This window comes from Arachis duranensis, chromosome 6 (genome assembly GCF_000817695.3).
Source record: "Arachis duranensis cultivar V14167 chromosome 6, aradu.V14167.gnm2.J7QH, whole genome shotgun sequence".
NCBI classification, from domain to species: Eukaryota; Viridiplantae; Streptophyta; class Magnoliopsida; order Fabales; family Fabaceae; genus Arachis; species Arachis duranensis.
The window spans coordinates 109,271,503-109,290,377 of NC_029777.3; the positions used below are offsets into that span (position 1 = coordinate 109,271,503).

The 18,875-nt window shown below is 32.9% G+C and overlaps 3 protein-coding genes across 5 annotated transcripts; 2 read left to right on the forward strand and 1 right to left on the reverse strand.

Annotated features, from left to right (window-relative positions):
• Positions 1–292: 292 nt before the first annotated feature.
• On the reverse strand, positions 293–8,551 carry LOC107495794 (uncharacterized). 3 transcript variants are annotated; one of them, XM_052263470.1, is made up of 12 exons: positions 8,411–8,551; positions 4,788–5,024; positions 4,544–4,583; positions 4,313–4,382; positions 4,012–4,103; positions 2,613–3,613; positions 2,299–2,468; positions 1,706–1,934; positions 1,314–1,449; positions 1,054–1,148; positions 823–946; positions 293–608 (listed from the first exon to the last, which is right to left on the reverse strand). In XM_052263470.1, exons 2-12 carry the CDS (start codon positions 4,853–4,855, stop codon positions 468–470), a joined length of 2,166 nt encoding a protein of 721 aa, XP_052119430.1. In that variant the 5' UTR covers positions 4,856–5,024; positions 8,411–8,551; the 3' UTR covers positions 293–467. The 3 variants fall into 3 exon arrangements, with proteins under 3 accessions (XP_052119430.1, XP_015972462.1, XP_015972463.1); XM_016116976.3 differs by having other exon boundaries at positions 8,391–8,418; XM_016116977.3 differs by lacking the exons at positions 4,313–4,382; positions 4,544–4,583; positions 4,788–5,024; positions 8,411–8,551 and having other exon boundaries at positions 2,613–3,608; positions 4,012–4,098.
• A 454-nt stretch (positions 8,552–9,005) lies between these two features.
• On the forward strand, positions 9,006–12,307 carry LOC107495795 (THO complex subunit 5A). The gene is made up of 5 exons (XM_016116979.3): positions 9,006–9,355; positions 9,958–10,248; positions 10,683–11,019; positions 11,383–11,705; positions 11,816–12,307. The coding sequence occupies exons 1-5, from the start codon at positions 9,107–9,109 to the stop codon at positions 12,083–12,085; spliced, it is 1,470 nt and encodes a 489-aa protein (XP_015972465.1). The 5' UTR covers positions 9,006–9,106; the 3' UTR covers positions 12,086–12,307.
• A 749-nt stretch (positions 12,308–13,056) lies between these two features.
• Positions 13,057–18,461, forward strand: LOC110272906 (glutamate receptor 2.7-like). The gene is made up of 5 exons (XM_021125589.2): positions 13,057–13,369; positions 14,210–15,516; positions 15,944–16,241; positions 16,371–16,768; positions 17,909–18,461. The coding sequence occupies exons 1-5, from the start codon at positions 13,084–13,086 to the stop codon at positions 18,365–18,367; spliced, it is 2,748 nt and encodes a 915-aa protein (XP_020981248.2). The 5' UTR covers positions 13,057–13,083; the 3' UTR covers positions 18,368–18,461.
• The last annotated feature ends 414 nt before the right edge of the window (positions 18,462–18,875 follow it).

An 18,875-nucleotide genomic window follows, 5' to 3' on the forward strand; every position in this document is an offset into this window, starting at 1 on the left:
CCTCTAACTTTAAGTAAATATCAAATTTGACCAGTAGAGGTTACAAAGCTTTGGTTGATATTTTGACAAAATGAAATATATTTTTAAAATGAATTTCTGTTCTAAACTTCTGATATAAAATTATCCTGATGTATTTTTTACATGTTAATATTCTTTTTTGTTTCTTATATTTCTTCTAATTGACTATCGAGTCATGTGGTTTTTTATATTTTCTTGGTAATTTATGAATTGCACATGTGCTGCTATGAATTATTGCTTGGTAATCAACCATTTATAAACTATTGAAACCATTTTTACAAAAAAAAAAAGGTTCTCCAATATGAACAGCTATACAATGTAGCAATGCCACACAAGATGTAACACAAAAGGCATTGTTACATTTTGCAGATAATGCTAAAATGGTTCACATAAATACCACAAACCAAGAACATGACCTTATATTCACCTATGACTATGAATATTTCCTTTCATTGCAGGGATCCTGATTCTTCATCACTTGAGCTTGAGCAGAAGCGAATGTGTTTATTCATCGAGCAACCTCCAACTCTTGTGTCGCTGAAATATGCAGTGATCGCCTTCAGTTTTCCATTTAAGTGAACTTTCTCCACCTAGAATCATTGATATAACTTAAGTCTTAAGTCAACTTAAACATCATATAACCTGCATAAACTCTAGTTGATGATAGACACAGACTTACCACATCATACAACATAATAATGATTCATGAGAATACATGTGCTACTTTTGATATTATGTTACAACCCCTTAAGCATCATGTTAATCCTTTTTTGTTTTTTCAATAGGCAAAAAGTTGAAATTTACCTCTAGTGACCATGGTGGACTGGTAGATAGAGATAACTCTGCCAATTGATTGAAATCTACATTTCTTGGAAGGAACATTACAACTTTGGAAGCAATCTCCTTTGCAAGATTGAACAGAGTAAATCTGCACAGAAGCGCATCGAGTCAAATAGGAAAGCAAAAAAAGTTACACAACAAACTAGAAGATGAGTTTAAGAGGTATATAAAGAAACATGACAAGCATCTACACACCCATCATGCGGTTTAAGCATTGTCTTCATGTCATAAGTCGCAACCTTTAAATAATCAGGTCCTCCCCAAGGTGGAGACAAGAAAACCGTATCGGCCTGCAAGATAATATTGTCGTCAGCTACCAAACCTTTTGCAGAAATTTTTTAATTCAGCTACAAGTAAAAGCTAGTAAGGGTAAAGAGGGAGAAAGCGATAAAAACTAATCCATTATGTGGTGAAAAACAAGAAAATGAAAGCATATAACATGGAAAGTTTAGCACCTTTAACTTAGGTGCCAAGACAAAGAAGTCACCGATTATGAAGTTAATTTGATCATCCACCCCATAAATGGCAGCATTATGCCTAGCATAATCAATCTTCAGCGGATCAATATCAATCGCTATCACATGATTGCAACTGAAATATCAAATAATTCAATGGTAAGTACAGATTTGAATAACCACTTTCAAAAAACTGTCCGAGGAAGACCTAAGTATTGGAACAAATTATGATTTTTCTTCCTTAAAAAACTACAAGTCTTATATGAGATGGGTGATACAAATAATATGTTTAGGAAATATTATTAATGGACATCACAAAATTAAAAGTCTTTTTATTTGGTGGTGGGTGTGTGTGCCTATCAAGTATCAACTAGGGATTATTTAGTACTAACCTCTTCACAAATTGGATAGCATTCCCACCAACACCAACAAAACAGTCAATTATAATGCCACTAGCACAACGCTCTGCTTGATGTCGAGCAATAGGCTCTGGAGTGACAGAAAACCATCCTTCCTCATCCATTTTTACACCATCATCAAATCTAGAGAACAAAATATATCTCTGCCACCAATATTTGCCAATTGCAGCAGGATACTCTTCAGGCATTTCTTGAAATTGAACTGCAAAATACAAAAATGGTTTATTACAAAGTACCGGCTGTCAGCTATCGGCAGCACAATGCAGCTGCTTAAGAAAATCTATGTTAATGACTGTCTCACAAGTCATAAGACAATGAAAAATCAATTTATACCAATGTAAGCACCTATATAGTACTCTAGAATTTTATACTACAATAAAGCAAAAAAAAAAAAATATAGGCATCTATTGATTTTATTATTGTATTTGACTCCTAGTAGAACCGAACCATACTGTCATTAAATTGGAGCCAATTAGTCAAGACGTTCAGTAGAACAGCAAGCAGATTGCAGAACCCAGATAAATGGCAGAAGCAGTTAGCAATAACTGAAGTTTTTTGTAACAAACCTTCAGTTTCACTATAGGATTTTCTTCTCTGCCTATGTCTCCTTTTCACTTTATTGCCCTCTTTTGACGTGGATGGATCAAACTCGATATATTCAGGTGTATCAATAACCATGTTTTCTAAGTGTTTATAATTAACCTCTGATGCTGCCTGTATGTTTCCTTCATTGGAACTGTGAAGAATTTCAATTGTCAGGAAAGCAAATAAATACAAAGAAAGGTCATTGAGACAAGAATTTTCACAATATGCCTTTGCTAATTGTTCACAAACAAGAATTTACTTCATTTACACTAACTTAAAATTGAAGAACAGTTACCTAATTGTGTGCTCCATAGCATTTGATACTGAGGAGCATGAAACTCCACCGTTGGAACTACTTCTCTCAAGATACTCATCAGAATGATCCACCAATTGCTCCTCGCTATGTGTAGTGAGATCGGAAACCAACTTGCCACCAACTCCGATACTAGTTGAATACTCATCATGTTGCTTTCCTTCTGACTCCTCTTCAATCAAGGTTTCATGGGGTGCTTTAGTGTTATTTTGTGTTTTGCACTCCTCTGCTTCCTTTAAAGCCCTGCCATCGTCTAATTCAATGGACTCAACAATTGCTAGATGCTCCATCCCTGGGGGTGGGTCCCATGTAGAAGTCTGTGTTGTGGTATTATAGAAGTATTTTCTCATGTAGAAAGTATCCCAAAACACCATCCAATCTCCGAGTTCGCCAAGATAATTTGACATGTTGATTTGGCCACATCCAGTCCCTTCTATACTCATGGTAACCAATTCTGATTCATTAGTTGGTGGATGCCAAGTGCCAGCATCATCATCATTGCAAATGGTCTCACTCTCGGTCGTCTCTTTGCTAACAATTGGTGAAATTTCTAAACATTCAACGCCAATTAAGCTTTCATCGTGTTTTATCCCACAATAACTGGCGCTGGGACTTGTCAAGTGGCTTCCAGCAGAGACTCCGGTGGCCAAAGCTGGTGGAATTTTTAAATCAACACATGCATTGTTGATTAGAGAGTCACTATCCGGGGTTTCATTAGTTGCTGCCTCAATTATATCTTCATCATGTTTCTCTGCAGTGCAGCATGCTGAATTATCTCCTTCAACAGAGGCACATCGAGTCATATCAATCTCCACTACACTGCAGTAAGATGATTCACTTTGGCCCAGCATTGATACACAAGATACAGAACTGCTTGCCTTATCATGAAATTCAGCAGCAGATACAACCTCCTCTGCAGTATGACAAGTACGCCGAAGCTTTGAACGTGAGCCCTTTTTTTTACCTTTCCCTGGTCCACTTTTCTATGACAAAACAAAAAACAAAATTAGTACCACATTTTGGAATTGATAATCTAAGAATATGAATAGAGCAGAAAATGAATGATAGCAGAGAATAAGTGATGATGCTCAAGTTGAAAACAAAAAGAAAAGATTTGCCACAAGAAAAAACAAAACAAGGTTATGTCCTTTATAGGAATCATGCAGAGTGGTACTGCATCAAAACACAATTCACTATGAAGACAAATCATTCAGCTATGTAACTTTAAGAATGCAGCTTAATCATCAGTTATAGTTACACTAAGCCTGAGCCAGGGCATTCCCATCATCTAAATACCAATTAACTATATGTGACATTGCATAAGACACGAACCATTTAGGAAAAAAATTTAATCGGATAATATAACTAGTTGCAATCATACCTCTTTGGTTGTGTGAAAGGAAAGAGGGAGACCCAATTCACTCATCTGTTTGTTAAGTTCCAAATCCTCAGGTTCGAGAAGATCGCTCCAATCTGCAAAATACAAAGGGCAAAACAAAAGATATATAATGATTAAATAAACTCTCCTAGCACTAGAATGCAAATTAATCTACCATGATCAAGGTGTAATCATTTGTTATCTAATAACTCTCATTTTCATTAAAACAAACACGTAGTCTTCAAACTAAAAGACAGTGTTTTATTTTCAAAAGAAAGATAAAAGAAAAAAAAGAATCACTTGCCAGGAACAAGGTTCGAGCTGTCATTTTCATTGTCATTGTCATTGCCATTGCCATGAACTTCAGCCGATTTCTAATATCACAATGAAAAAATATATATATAAATATCAAGATATCAAATATCAACCATGCTAGTTACAGATAAATATTCAGATGACAGTGACAATCATAATAAAAACATAAACTTGATGTTCTTTTTTTCGTGTCAGACCAAAAAAAAAAAAAACTACTTACAGAGCCTTCTAGTGGGAGAGAACCCGGAGAACCATCATCCCTGCAGGTAAATAAAAAAAATGATACATATCATGACCAAATTTCAAAAAAGGAGTAAACTTTACTTATTCATTTTCATAATAACAATTTCAAATCAGCAAAAGGAAAAAAATGATACTTTTCATTGAAGTTTTTAACTTTTACGAAGTAGCTAACAATAAGAGTGAAAAGGAATAGAAGAGGAAAAGAGAGAGTAGAGAGTAACCATAGAAAGACTTGTGTGATTTTGAAGAGAGAACCGAGAGCTTCGATGGCTGGTCCTTCCGTAACCATATTAATGGAAAACCAACAGAGAGTGTCGGAATTGAAACTAGAACAAAGGAAGACGATGACTTCGTTCTGACTTCAGTTTGTTCTCTCTCTCTCTCTCTCTCTGATTGAGTTTTTTATTCTTCTTTTCTTTCTCCTCTCAGACTCTGAGTTATGGGTTTCGGTTTTGGCTCTAAGAATATATAAAAAAAAATGGTTTTAATGTTCTACAAATACGAAGTGAGACAAGGATATAAAATAGAGAGTATAAGAAAATAATAATAATTGTGAACAATATGAATAATTGATTAAAAAAAGATAAAATTAAAATAAAAATTAAATTATTAATTAATTATTTAATTTTAGATTTTAAAATTTAAAAAATTAGGATTACTATTTAAATGTATTTACATTAAGTCATGAAAGAAACGCATTTATATTATGTACAGTTATTTTTAGTGTTACTATAATTTTTAATATACACACAAAATCTGCTGTCATTATTATTTTCCAGTCCTTATTTCGTGCCGTTGTACCTCCGTTGGCTGTACTGACGCCGCCACAGCATTCTATCAAAGTCTCATTTGGTGTTGCTGTAATAAGAAAAAGAAGAATAGGGTGTTCATTTTTTGGTTTGAACACACTTTACGACGGAGATGTTTAGATCAACGAAAACCGATTCCATATCGTCAAGCAGCTCGGTGAAGGTGGTAACGCCTATGTCTTCCTTGTCAAGGACGTTCTCGCCGACATCTCTGGCGGTTTTTTTGCCAAGCTCAAACAGTCCTTTTATATTTTTGGTTGGCTCTTTTTTTCTTTCTTCACCTGTCATTGCTTTGAATTGTGTTGTTTCGTTACTATTATTTTTTTTTAAAATCGGCATTGTTTAATAGTATCGATGATAGATCAGATCTGCATGAAGGGTATCGCCTACCATCATCCTCACCAGTGGCTGCTGCTCGGTAGTTGTCGAACCGTTGAAGGAACAACACCAGTGTTAATCGTTGCATCGTTTTTACCACGGTCTTTCAATGAAGCTACTTCAATGGCAAATTCAGGATGATCATTTTAGTAGGCATGCAGATAGTTATTTAAATTCTTACGTGGATGGTTATTTGATAGGATTGAGTTTAGTTATATATAATTAAAATATGTTAGATGTTTAATTCACTAGGTATGTGGATGATTATTTTTATCCTTAAGTAGATGTTATTTTCACTAGAAGTGAGCGACATCGGTGACGGTATGTGACAAGTCAAGCAGCGACGGTGAAGAGGAGCCCGACGGCACCGTTCGTTTCTGGTCTAGAGAAGAGCGACGCTGATGAGAGTCCTTGTTGACGAACCAACGACGGCGAGGAGGATTCCAACAGCGACGATGGGCTGATTGGCAACCAAGCGACGGTGACGATGGTAGAAGATTTGGGAGAGAAACCGGTGCTTTGGTAAATTAGAAAATAATAGATGGTTAAAATTTTTTAATTACTCAATAAAATTTTTTTGTTAGATAATTTAGGTGAAGTGTTTTTTTTTTCTTTTATTTCATTGGGCCAAATTTCAACCCCGTTGTTCAGATTTTTAGTTGTCTACTTAGCGAAGTGGTAAAATAAAAATTAAAAACTCACGTGTAATTATTTTGTGAAGTTGATACTTAATAATTGAAAGTCAAAAGTTGTTAGATGACAATTTGATCAAATTTATTAAATTATCTTACGACTATTAACTTTATATTAACACAATTGCAAATGGATTTTCACCATCCAAAACTTATTAACCATTATATATTTATATATCTATAAAAAATTAATTAAATAAAATATATTTACATAAATTATATGTTAGATTAATTTTTTTGTGTATATATATTTTTAAATTTGTTTGACAAAATTTACAATATTTATATCAAATTAAATGTATTTTTTTAAAAAATGATTTAAGTAGTTAGTTAATATGTATAATTAATTTTGTAAATATAATTAACCTATAATTCAATATTTTGTGTAAAATATTTTTGAACAAATTCAATCTTTATCAATTTTTGGTATTATTGGTACATGTTATATTAAAGAGAAAAAATAACAAAGATATTTTGTGACTATAAATAGTTAAATACTTATTTAAGGGAATGTACTACTTTATTTTTAATAATTTTTACATTTTCTTCTCACATGAAAATCTATTTTCTATAGAATTATCCATAGATTTGTATGCTGACTTTTTTTGTGGATAGGCTATTATGAATTATTTACCATTTATTTTTGCACACTCTAGGAATTGAAGTTAATATTAACCTTAATTATAAAACAAGAATAATCTTTTATAAAGGTAAAATATCGGCTAAAAACTTTTATAAATAATTTTCATTTTTCCCTTTGGATAAAGGGGACTAATGTACAGATGAAACAACAAATCTAAATAAAAACATTTCTCCTTCCAAATTACCTCTTTAAGGAAGTTACTTAATGCTGATATTTATTTATATTTTTATAATTTTAAAAAATTATTGTGAATGTATGCGAAATCACAATAATGATGACATTTTTTTATAAATAATTGATTGATAGTCTATTTTCTCTTACACTAATCATATTAAAATTAAATCACTGTTTAAAAAAATATAAATTAGCTCTTACAATAATATTGAAGATACAATTATTTCTTTCTTTTATAAAAATCACCTGTTTATCTTAATTTCTAATAATAAAATTATTTAAAATTACCTCGTATTAACTTTCAAGTAAACCAATAAAAATTTAGATTATGTTACGTGTAAACTAAAATTAGTCTCTAAAGTCAACCACTAGCATAAAATATATATTAAAATATAAATATACATTAAAAATAAATTAAATTACACATGTATTTATATATAAATACATTGGTGGCTAATTTTAATATACAAATCATAGTTATAAGAACCAAACTGATAATTAAACTGATTAGACTACTGATTTACTGATTTACTAGTTCAATCGATAAATTACTGGTTAAACCAATAAAACTGGTCCTATATAAATAAAAAATATAAAATAATAAAAAATTTGAAAAAAATTTAAAATACATATCATCAATAATATGTTAATTTGACACAATAAAAATAATAATCTTTAAAATTAGTTGTACTACTACAATTAAATTAATGTTCTCGGACAATATTCAATCACTCCTGAATTCACCATCAATGATGGCATGTTCATCCAACTTATAGCAGGTAATAATAATAATAATCCTATCCTTGTCATATAGTTTTAGTTCATATATATGATCACATTATTCAAATTAAAGTCTTAAAAGCCTTTCAAAATCACATTATACTATTGATTCTTTTTTCTAATTTCAAAACTAACAATAAATTTTCCAATACTATGCAGCAACATTATTATTAAAGGCATCACCATCAACAAAAAAATCAACAATCTGCCATTAACTAGTTCAACAATATAACAAATATAACTCAACAATATATACATAATCAACAATCTGCCACTAACCTATCAGTTATTCACTCCCTTCATCAAATTAAAATCCAACTAAATAACTAAAAAAAACAGAGAACATACCTCACAGTTTGGAGACCAACCTGGATGAGGCAGATTCCGGCGACGGAGAGACAGCACCGCAGCAGCGACGGAGGAGACGCGACGGAAAGGTAGCACCGCAGCAGCGACGCAGGAGACGCGACGACGATGACGAGAGACGCGGAGCCACGAACCCGACGTACTCGGACACACTGTGAAGCCGGCGAGACGAAGCAGAGGAAGAGAGTCTTCGAGACTGAGAGAGACTGCGAGGAAGAGAGTGTTGGTGTGATGAGGGGAGGAAGAGACTCGAGAAGTTGAGACTCGAGATTGTTGGTGTGATGAGGTGAGGAAGAGAGGCTTCCAGGGGTCAGGGGAGGGGTACTGGGGATTGGGGTAGCCGTTTAGGCAGGGTTAGGGCTTTTTCTCTTTAAAGAAACAAAACGACAGCGTTTTCGGTAAGAAAAAAAAAAAAAAGAGATTTCCGAACCGGCCGGGTTTCACAAAATCACCGGTTTTCCGGTTTTAATCCAAAACCGGGCGGTTCAAACGGTTCTCTCCGATTTTGTTCCTATGCGGTCGATTTACTCAATCGGACCGGCCAAATAACCGGATTACCGGTTTTCTGGTCGAACCGGCAGGTCCGGTCCGGTTCTTATAACTATTGACTGCTTAAAAAAACACATTTCATATAATTTTCTTTAGCTTAAAAAAAAAAGAGCTTTTTTATGAACCCGCGCTCTTAGACAGAGACGCTGATGAGAACAGTTGAAGACGGTGGCGGCATAGAGGACGAGGAGATGGTGGTTCCGACGGCGGAAAGCGGAAGCAGAGACTCCAATGCTTCTTCATCGGAGGAATGTCCGTTCCGGTTGCTGCGAGACGCGAAGGCTTCTGCAGAGAGCATCGTGTCGGAGATGCTGTCTTTTAAAAGAGATGGAAAACCTAAATCGCTCCTCAGAGAACTCATTTCTCAGATGCTCCTCCAATTCCTCAATCTCCGTCAGGTTCATTACGCCGTCGCACTCTTTTCCCTCTTAGGGTTTCGCAATTTCATATTTAACAACGCATCAGCATATTAAGTTACAAGAACAAAAAGAATATATATGTAGTTTGCATAGTTAGATTGTTTTTTAGAGGAATGATAATATCCTCAGGCTGTTAGAAGTTTCCGAAGTAGTTAGTTAGTTAATAGCTAGGGTGTTGAATTCAGTTATGGATTCACAAACTCTACTTTTTGAGCTATTAACAAATCGAGCTGTGAATGAGAGTATTCAGCTTATGACTGTTGGAATACAAATTAGTAGCCGTGACTGTTAAGCGAGCTGAGCTGAGCTTGGCAAACTTGTGTTCAGCTCGATGATAATATCATCTGCTCATTTGCCGCTTCTGAATTAGTTAGTTAGTTAGTTAGTTAGTTAGCTAGCTATTGAACAAGGTTCGATTTTCCCAGACGAATTCGCGAACATAGCTTGTTGAGCTACAGTTTCTGTGAGATTTTGTATTGACTAGGAATTGAAAACCGTTTAGATCTTGTAGTGAGTCAACTACATGGATCAAATAATGTCATTATGCGCTATCATGACTAATATCCATGTTTATATCACAGATAAATCGTTCTATACTGGTTGAGGAAGAACGTGTTAGAAGCGAAACTGAGAGTGCAAAGGTGCCTTTGGAGTCTACAACCCTGCAGCTTCACAATCTGATGTATGAGAAGAGTTATTATGTCAAAGCAATAAAGGCTTGCAAAGAATTAACAACAAAATATCCTGATATTGAATTGGTGTCCGAGGAAGAGTTTTTTCGTGATGCGCCTGAAGAAGTCAAGGGCTGTGTTCTGTCAAATCACAGTGCTCATGATCTGATGCTTAAAAGGCTCAATTTTGAGCTATCCCAGGTGACAATGGGATACCCTTAAAAAGTTACTAGCCCACTTTGATGCTGTTTTTGTTTTTAAAATTTTGTTATGATGCTAATAAGGAAAATCATGATAGAATATTTAACTTTCATGCTTCAATATATTACTGATTTACTTAACTGCTTTAGATTTTGGCTTCTTTGCCATTTGCTTTGTTTATCAAAATGAAGAATTTGATCAGAGTTTCTTGATTAGGAGGTATCATTGATGCATTTCGAATTTATGTTGAACATGACAAAGAGTAACTTATATATGGCATTTAAGCTGCAGATATTTAAGGCTACTCATGTAATAAGCATCTATCTGTAATATCTCAAACTTGAAATTTTCTTCTCTCATTTGCTTTCTTAGCATTTTCACTGGAGAGCAATATATGTGATTATAATTTCTTATTTCACAATTTTTTTTATCAGCGCAAAAAGCTCTGTAAACTTCATGAAAAACTAGAACAAAAGAAGAAAACCCTTTCGGAGACAATTGCAAAGCGAAAGAAGTTTTTGTCAACTCTCCCTTCAAATTTCAAGCCTCTTAAGAAAGCTTCCTTACCAGTACAAAATCAACTAGGCTTGGAGCATACTAAGAAAATAAAGCGGCATCATTCTGCGGAATTGCTTCCACAACCTCTTTATGTAATTTTCTCACAGTTGTCAGCTCAAAAGGAAGCATTTGGAGAAGCTATTGATCTGGAGATTATAGGAAACGTGAAAGATGCTCAAGCTTTAGCACATCATCAAGCTCTTAAGGACAATGGTAAGTAAAAGTTGTATCATTTCTATTAATTATCGACTAGCATCTATGTTATCTAGTTCCCTTGCTCGCTCAATGTCGTTGCACTGTTGATCCACAGGATTATAAACTTGAAACTCTTTAGTATCATATAGATTAATCAACTTCAGACCAGAATATCGCTCCTATTAAATATTTTAGGACAGTAATTGTTGAAAATCAAATGTATATACTATATAGTTTCTGTTATATAGGTATCGAGCTTCACCAAGAACTGGTGGTCATCGTGGGTAATGATAGGGTCATAAGCATTTGAAATTTGAATATTATAATCCTGACCATTCCTTAGATGTCCTCTTTATTATATGACATTGTTTTGTGCTTTAGGTATTTCCACATGTTCCGAATTGGAAGATGATGAACATGATGAAGATGCTCAGAGACCGGGCAAAAGGCCGAGGAGGGTTCAAGACAGAGAGAGTCTTGACCAGGCAGGAATATTTGAAGTTCATCCACTTCAAATTGTTCTCCATGTTTATGACAATGAGGTTTCTGAACTGAAGTCTGCAAAACTCATTACTCTGAAATTCGAATACATATTGCAGTTGAATATTATATGTGTTGGAACGGAAGAATCCAACAATGGTCCAGAGAATGACATTTTATGCAATTTATTCCCTGACGACACTGGTTGCGAGCTTCCTCACCAGGTTTGCGTGGTTTCGTATTATTTATTGATTATCTTGTTTATATCTACATGTAACCTTTCATTTTTTTAATCTTTTGTATATATATTCTTTATTGAATGATGATGATGCAGTCAGCCAAACTCGTTGTTGGGGATTCCATAATGTTCATTCGTGATAGAACTTCCCGCCCTTACAAATGGGCTCAACACCTTGCCGGAATCAATTTCTTGCCAGAGGTGTCTCCTCTGCTGCTGATGAGCCGTGAAACTCAAGAGAACAGTGATGCAGCCAAGGATGAAGATGTTATATCTGGCTTTTTGCCAAACCGCCAACACATCCGAGTACATACAATTCTGCAGAGAATTCGTTCAAAGAGAAAAACTCAGTTGGCTCTCTCCTGAGTCACTACTATACTGTGCTTATAGCTTTAGAATATGAAGGACTCTTCTGGGTATTCAATGAAGAAATGCTTTCTAATACTTATTTATTTTTAGTCCCACCTTTACTTTGGTTCCCACTTGTCCTTGGTGTAAATTTTTGTAGTGTATCTTGTATGTGAATCGTCTAACCCAGAGGAATAAGTTTAAAAGGGTATGTTGCAGGTCCACCCATATTCTTGATGATATGCTAGTGTTGTTTTTGGTAGAACTATTCTTAATTCTTGCTATTATTTTGTCTTAGAATCTACTTAAGTTGTAAAATAATGGTGTCCAGGCTTATAGGTGATAGCGAAAGAAATATTTAATATCAACAAGGAGCAAGGGAAAGGAAAGTTCATGACCAATTCTTAGTCTCAGATATCAGAAGTCAGAAGTCATATCCTGAAGCAGATAATCGAAGTGATTAAATATTTTCTTTCTTTTTTTTCTCTCTCGTTGACTATGATCATCCAAAATTTTTACTCTTATTAATGGATGTTGTGTTTGTTTCAGCTATTTTATCAGATAATCATTTTTCTTTTAATTAAAAGAAATCAATATTTTTATACACGTGGAAGCCTTCGCAAATTAGATTTTTAAAAGTATGATCTCGGCTCTTTTCCAGGAAAGTGTTAAAAAGCACTATAACTACATTGCTGATTCATAGCTTTGTCTTTTTGTTTTACTTTGCTGAATTTGTACACTATAACAATGACATCTCCAATAATCATGGTTATTTATTAAAGAATATTTTAGGAGAGAAAAGGATTATACACCAAATTCTTCGCAAATCTCTTAATAAAATTCTTTATACTTAGTAGATACACATAAGACCTGACTAACAATATGTTAATAATTATTCTTAGTCAGAATTCAGATGTCAACTCCTCCAGAATAATTTTTCTTCGATTATTAACTAATCATACATATAACCAAAATATGGTTCATCTTTTCTCCTTCCAAATTCAAAGAGTTGCATAATGTCTCGTTGGTTATCAATGTTGTCTTTGGCACTGCTGTTGCCTCTGATTGTGTGGTCCAAAGCTAATGATAGTAAAGATCATGAAAGAGAAGGAAGAAGAAGCTGCATAGACTACAAGATTTTGAACATTGGAGCAATCATAGACTTCCATTCACTAATTGGAATGGAGCAGAAGATAGCTATGGAAGTTGCTATCAAAGATGTTAATAGCATATTGAGTTGTTCCAAGCTTGTTTTGAACTTCAATGATTCTCATCGGAATCCATCTAGTATGGTGGCAGCTGGTAATTAACGTTCAACCTTATATATATATATATATATTACTCATTTTGTTTTGTACGTTAAGTTCATACATATTTTTCAACTATATATATAGGATGCGTGACTCGTCTAATGTAGATATTACTTCTCATTCAATATTACTAAATGTATCTTAATTTAGTATTTAGTATATGAGACAAAAATAAACATAGTTAAACAAGTCATTCATATTTCATATTCTTCCTAATAATAATAATAATAATAATAATAATAATAATAATTTTAGAAGCTGCGTGATGTTTTACCTACCTAAGTATAATTAATTTTTTTGTTGTTGATATTTGTTAATGTATATTGATGTAAGCATGTAGAAACACATAATTATGTTTTTGCAAATATTAATTTTGAAGTTGTGGTCCTACTTGCCATTTGACCGCTACAACTTGATTCTATTTAAATTATAATATTCTTAGGATCAAACTTGTTAATCTCACCCTTACAATTAATCGTTCATCCTGTCAATGAATTATAGCTCAAATGGCATAGTTTCACCCTACTCGTCTAAGAGGTCGTGGGTTTGAGTTCCCTATCTTTGGTAAAAATTAATCGCTCATCCTAATTAATTCACTTCTTAACAAGTCAGTATAGCATAGTAATTCACATAATCATATCATAATTGAAACTTAGAGTCATATCAGAATATAAGAGATAAAGTTGATATCTCATCATTTTTGCACCCCATGTATTTGCATTAATTCTTGAATGAATGTGTTTATTTGACATTTAAAATTCTTGGTTTACTAAACTTTTAAGCCTTTGATTAATTCATCTACTATTTTCCTCTTTTCTTCATGTAAGTGTAGATCTTGCAAACAGCAAAAAGGTGCAAGCTATCATAGGAACAAAACTTGATGGAGCAACATTGGTCAATGAGATTCTTCAAAGCTCAAAGGAAATTCCCATCATATCCCTAACATCAAGTTCAGAAATAAGACAAATTCCATTGCCAAACTTCATACAAATAGGTAATGACATTACCTTAAACTTACAATGCATTGCAGCCATCATATGTGAATTCAATTGGAGAAAAGTGACAGCAATTTATGAACATGACAATGGATTCACCTCTTATGATTCAGATATATTAACAAAACTCTCATATTCTCTTAGCCATGTTAATTCTGAGATTGAAAACTATGTAGCTTTTCCTTCAGTGGACACCCTTTTAGACCCAAAAACAGCTATAGAACATGAACTTAAGAAGCTAAAGAACAAGAGCTATAACAGGGTTTTCTTGATTCTACAATCATCATTAGAGTTTGCAACTATTCTGTTCGAGAAAGCGAATCAGATGGGGTTGATGGAAAAAGGGTCAGTGTGGATCATCACAGATGACATAGCTAGCCATCTTGATTCACTGGATTATTCATCTGTTACCTTCAATATGCAAGGTGTTATTGGGTGCAAAACAAGCTTCGTCGAGTTGAGCCAGACATTCAAACGTTTCAAATTCGCGTTCCGCCGCGAATTTGGGTTGGAATATCCTGAAGAAGAAATAGAAAACCCCCATCCAAGTCTCTCTGCTCTTAGAGCTTATGATGCCATTTGGATCATTGCTCATGCTCTAAGAAAATCACAATCACAAGGAAACTTTTCCATGGAAGAGTTATCAAAGAATGTTGTAGCTACAAATCATGAGGGTCTAAGTGGTAAAATAATTTTCAAAGATGGAAAATTGTTGGAACCAGCAACATTTAAGATTGTCAATGTTATTGGAAGAAGTTACAATGAGTTAGCATATTGGTCACCAGAATCCGGTTTCTCAGAGAACCTTGTCAACCAAATTAGTCCTTCTTCTGCTTCTGCTTCGACCTCTGGTAGAGTACTTTTAAGTAATGCGAATTGGCCGGGTGGATCGAAATCAGTGCCAAAAGGTTGGGTTTATAATAATGAAGGAAGGAGGAGTGTGAAGATTGGTGTCCCTGCTGGGGATCCATGTCCTCAGTTTGTGAATGTGAGTTATGATCAGAGGCTGAATCAAACACATATCACTGGTTTCTCAATACATGTCTTTGAAGCAGTTGTGAAGCATTTACCTTATCAGCTTCCTTATGATTTGGTGCCATTTTATGGATCCTATGATGACATAGTTGTGCAAGTGAACAATAAGGTAAAATCTTCACTAGTTCACTCCATAGTAATATAGGAAGAAAATTTTTCAGAATGACAAATTTTGTCTGATTTGTTTATCCAATTGTTGAGTTGTTTCTGGGTTCAAGACATGAAATTAGCCACCAATGTAATTATCAAGTTAGACTAGCTAGATTGCGTCCTTTAGTGCAGCTCTTTCCCGGATCTTTCGTTAACACGAAGTGTTTGTATGCCGGGTTGTCCTTTTTTGTTTGTTGTAGAATGCTTATTAGTTATTAAATCTTGAATGAACTCACGGTGGACGATAATTTTGTAAATAAAACTAGAGAAAAATCTAAGAAGATTTACAAGTAACCGTTAAAAGAAATCTAAATATAAATAGTTTTAACACATATATGGCTTATGATACAACACTATGGCATTGTTTATGTATGTTGGTGATGTAGGTTTTTGATGCTGCTGTTGGTGATATTCAAGTAATTGACCAAAGATATGCATATGCTGAATTCTCTAATCCATATATTCCATCCGGTATTGCCATGGTATCAAAAGTAAAGCCAGATAGATCAAAAGAAACATGGATGTTCATGGAAGCTTTCACAAAAGACATGTGGTTGTTAATGGCAGCAATGCACATGTTTATATCATTTGTTATATGGTTGATTGAACGTGAACATAATTCAGAGCTTAAAGGGTTTGGAACCATGCTATGGTTTTCTGTCACCACATTATTCTTTGTACATAGTAAGTACTTCATTTCATGCCATTATTAGATTATAATTAAAATCTTATCATATGTTTGCTTAAAACTTGTCAATTTCCCATGTTCCTCTATGAAACTCATATCAAATCAAATAATTATTGTATTTTCAGGAGAACCTGTGAAAAGCAACTTGGCCAGAGCAGTGCTAGCACCATGGTTGTTTGCAATTCTGATAGTGACAACATGTTTCACAGCAAGCCTCTCATCAATGATGACAGTGTCTCAACTTGAACCATCTGTGCCTGATATACAAACACTGCTAAGGACCAATGCAATAGTGGGTTGCAATAAGAACACATTCTTGGTTCATTACTTGGTTAATGAACTGAAATTCAAGCCTGAGAATGTTAAGGGCTTTGAATCAATTAGTGATTTTCCAAGGGCTTTTGAGAAAAAAGAAATTGTAGCAGCTTTTACTATTGCACCTCATGCTGAAGTCTTTCTTGCTACACATTGTAAGGGATATATCAAAGCAGGACCTACCTTAAAGCTTGGTGGATTAGGCTTTGTGAGTTTTCTTCTCTCATCTTCCTATCTCTTTTTAGTTGAAACTTGAAAAGGATAATTGTACAAATTTTTCCTTTTTAATAGAAGATATATATGTTTAATAATTTATGACAAATGCTTTGGATATCAGAATCTTTTATTTTTTACCATGCATAATCATAAACTCAATTCTTTTAATCTAATTCCTTTAGTCTAGTAATCCAATAATATACTTTATCTTATACTTTTGAACCTTAATGACTAAGTAATGATAAAAAATAATAAATTATGATGGCTCACTAGCATTCTTCATAACTTATTTTTTAAAATTTTTCTTATTAGAAAAAGGTTTTAATTATTATGTGTTTTAAAAGCACGTATTAAAATTATTACCAATAGAAGATTTCAAATTTTTATTTTGAAAATGCACAGCAAATATATTGGAAACTCAACTTTACATCTTTTTCTATAAAAACTTTTTTAATTGAAAATTTTTTTTTAGTTGCTTACCATATTTTTTAACACGATAGATAAAGAACTAATTTATTGTAGATCAGGGTTTCAGGTCAGATTTTTTTAGTTGATAATTTTAACTTATGTTCTTGTATTCTTATGATACGTGTTAGTTAAATTAAAAAAAATAATAATTAAATCCTGAGTTTATATCACAAAAATAATTAGGTCTTTTATTAAATTTAATTTGAATAAGTCTCTCATCTATATAAATGAGAAGTCACACTTGTAATTATTTGTATTTAAGTTTGATGAATTACTTAATTGTCTTTGTAATAAAAAAAAAGTCAAAGCTCAAGATTTATCTTTTTCTCTTATTAATAACTATGATTAGTTGAACTCTCTAAAATATATTTTTTTTTCTCTTAAAAACAGCCAAACTGTAATAAATAAAGAATCGGATATATATAATTGAGTTATAATTAAGTTGTGTTATATATACTATATAGTTCCCAAGTGTTGTTTATACTAACAGAAAAATTTCAAATGTTTCTAAAATACTGGTCTTCCAATTATAAAAAAATATATATTATATATATTAATTAAAATCAACTGTTAAAATTACTAAAATATTATTATTTCAAAAACATTTGGGTTTTTCTTTTTCCTATATATATTATACAGTTATAACCTTATCAAATGTATGCAGGCATTTCCCAAGGGTTCAGCCCTATCAATTGACATATCAAGAGCAACATTGAAAGCAATAGAAAGTGGAGAAGTACAAAAACTAGAAGAAGAAATGTTATCTAAAACCACTTGTGGATCTCCAAATAGCAACATTATTCAAAATGTTGAACTTGGTCCCCAACCATTCTTTGGCCTATTTGGAATTTGTGGAGGCATTGCTGTCTTTGGTTTTTTAGTCTCAATGGCTCCTCTAATTGGAAAGAAGGGAAAAGGATTTATCAACTATTTAGAAGGGACATCATCATTGTTACAAAGAGGATTAGGCATAATAAAATCTTGTGTTTCAAAGAATCTAAGCAAGTACATAGCTAGTGCTCCAATCCAAGATGAAAATAAGAACTTAGAGGATGTCTCAAATAAAATGGAGCAAAATGTAGTGAATATTGAGTTGCCAATAACAACACACCACCACTTATAATTCACAAAATGTATTAGCTCTAGGATCTTCAATGATTTAGATTTAGTTAATTACATTCATGCTAATATTGTGTATAGTATAACGTTTAACAAATTCAAAATAACCAATGTTTTTATCCGATTTCTCATTATTTCTTTTTGTGTTTTTTTTTATTAATTTTATCTATCTTATATTCTAAGAACATAAGATTATAAATTAATTTTTTTATTAAAATATAAAAAATTTAAGTTTTTAATATATTTATTTTTTATTTATTAAAAAATTTAAATTTTTTTACTAATAATAAATTTATCATGTGTCTTAAACATACATATTAGTTAAATCCTTGTCTTTATTATTATTATTATTTTATGTGGGTCAACTTTTGATTATGCTTTGCAATGGCCACTGCCTAAACTATTTATCTTATTTTTTAAATAATTAAGTACACACTAATAAAAATAATGCCATGATCATTATTTATTTCATTTTTATTTATCATTTTAAAATGTTGGTATAATTATAATTC

Coding starts and splice junctions, on each gene's coding strand:
- LOC107495794 (XM_052263470.1), bottom strand. CDS start 4,855: ATGGTTACGGAAGGACCAGCCATCGAAGCTCTCGGTTCTCTCTTCAAA. Junction 947..1,053: donor ATGCTTAAACCGCATGATGG/GTGTGTAGATGC, acceptor GCTTCTGTGCAG/ATTTACTCTGTTCAATCTTG. Junction 609..822: donor GTCCACCATGGTCACTAGAG/GTAAATTTCAAC, acceptor CAATGATTCTAG/GTGGAGAAAGTTCACTTAAA.
- LOC107495795 (XM_016116979.3), top strand. CDS start 9,107: ATGAGAACAGTTGAAGACGGTGGCGGCATAGAGGACGAGGAGATGGTG. Junction 11,020..11,382: donor TCAAGCTCTTAAGGACAATG/GTAAGTAAAAGT, acceptor TTTGTGCTTTAG/GTATTTCCACATGTTCCGAA. Junction 11,706..11,815: donor GTTGCGAGCTTCCTCACCAG/GTTTGCGTGGTT, acceptor ATGATGATGCAG/TCAGCCAAACTCGTTGTTGG.
- LOC110272906 (XM_021125589.2), top strand. CDS start 13,084: ATGTCTCGTTGGTTATCAATGTTGTCTTTGGCACTGCTGTTGCCTCTG. Junction 13,370..14,209: donor ATCTAGTATGGTGGCAGCTG/GTAATTAACGTT, acceptor ATGTAAGTGTAG/ATCTTGCAAACAGCAAAAAG. Junction 16,242..16,370: donor CACATTATTCTTTGTACATA/GTAAGTACTTCA, acceptor TTGTATTTTCAG/GAGAACCTGTGAAAAGCAAC.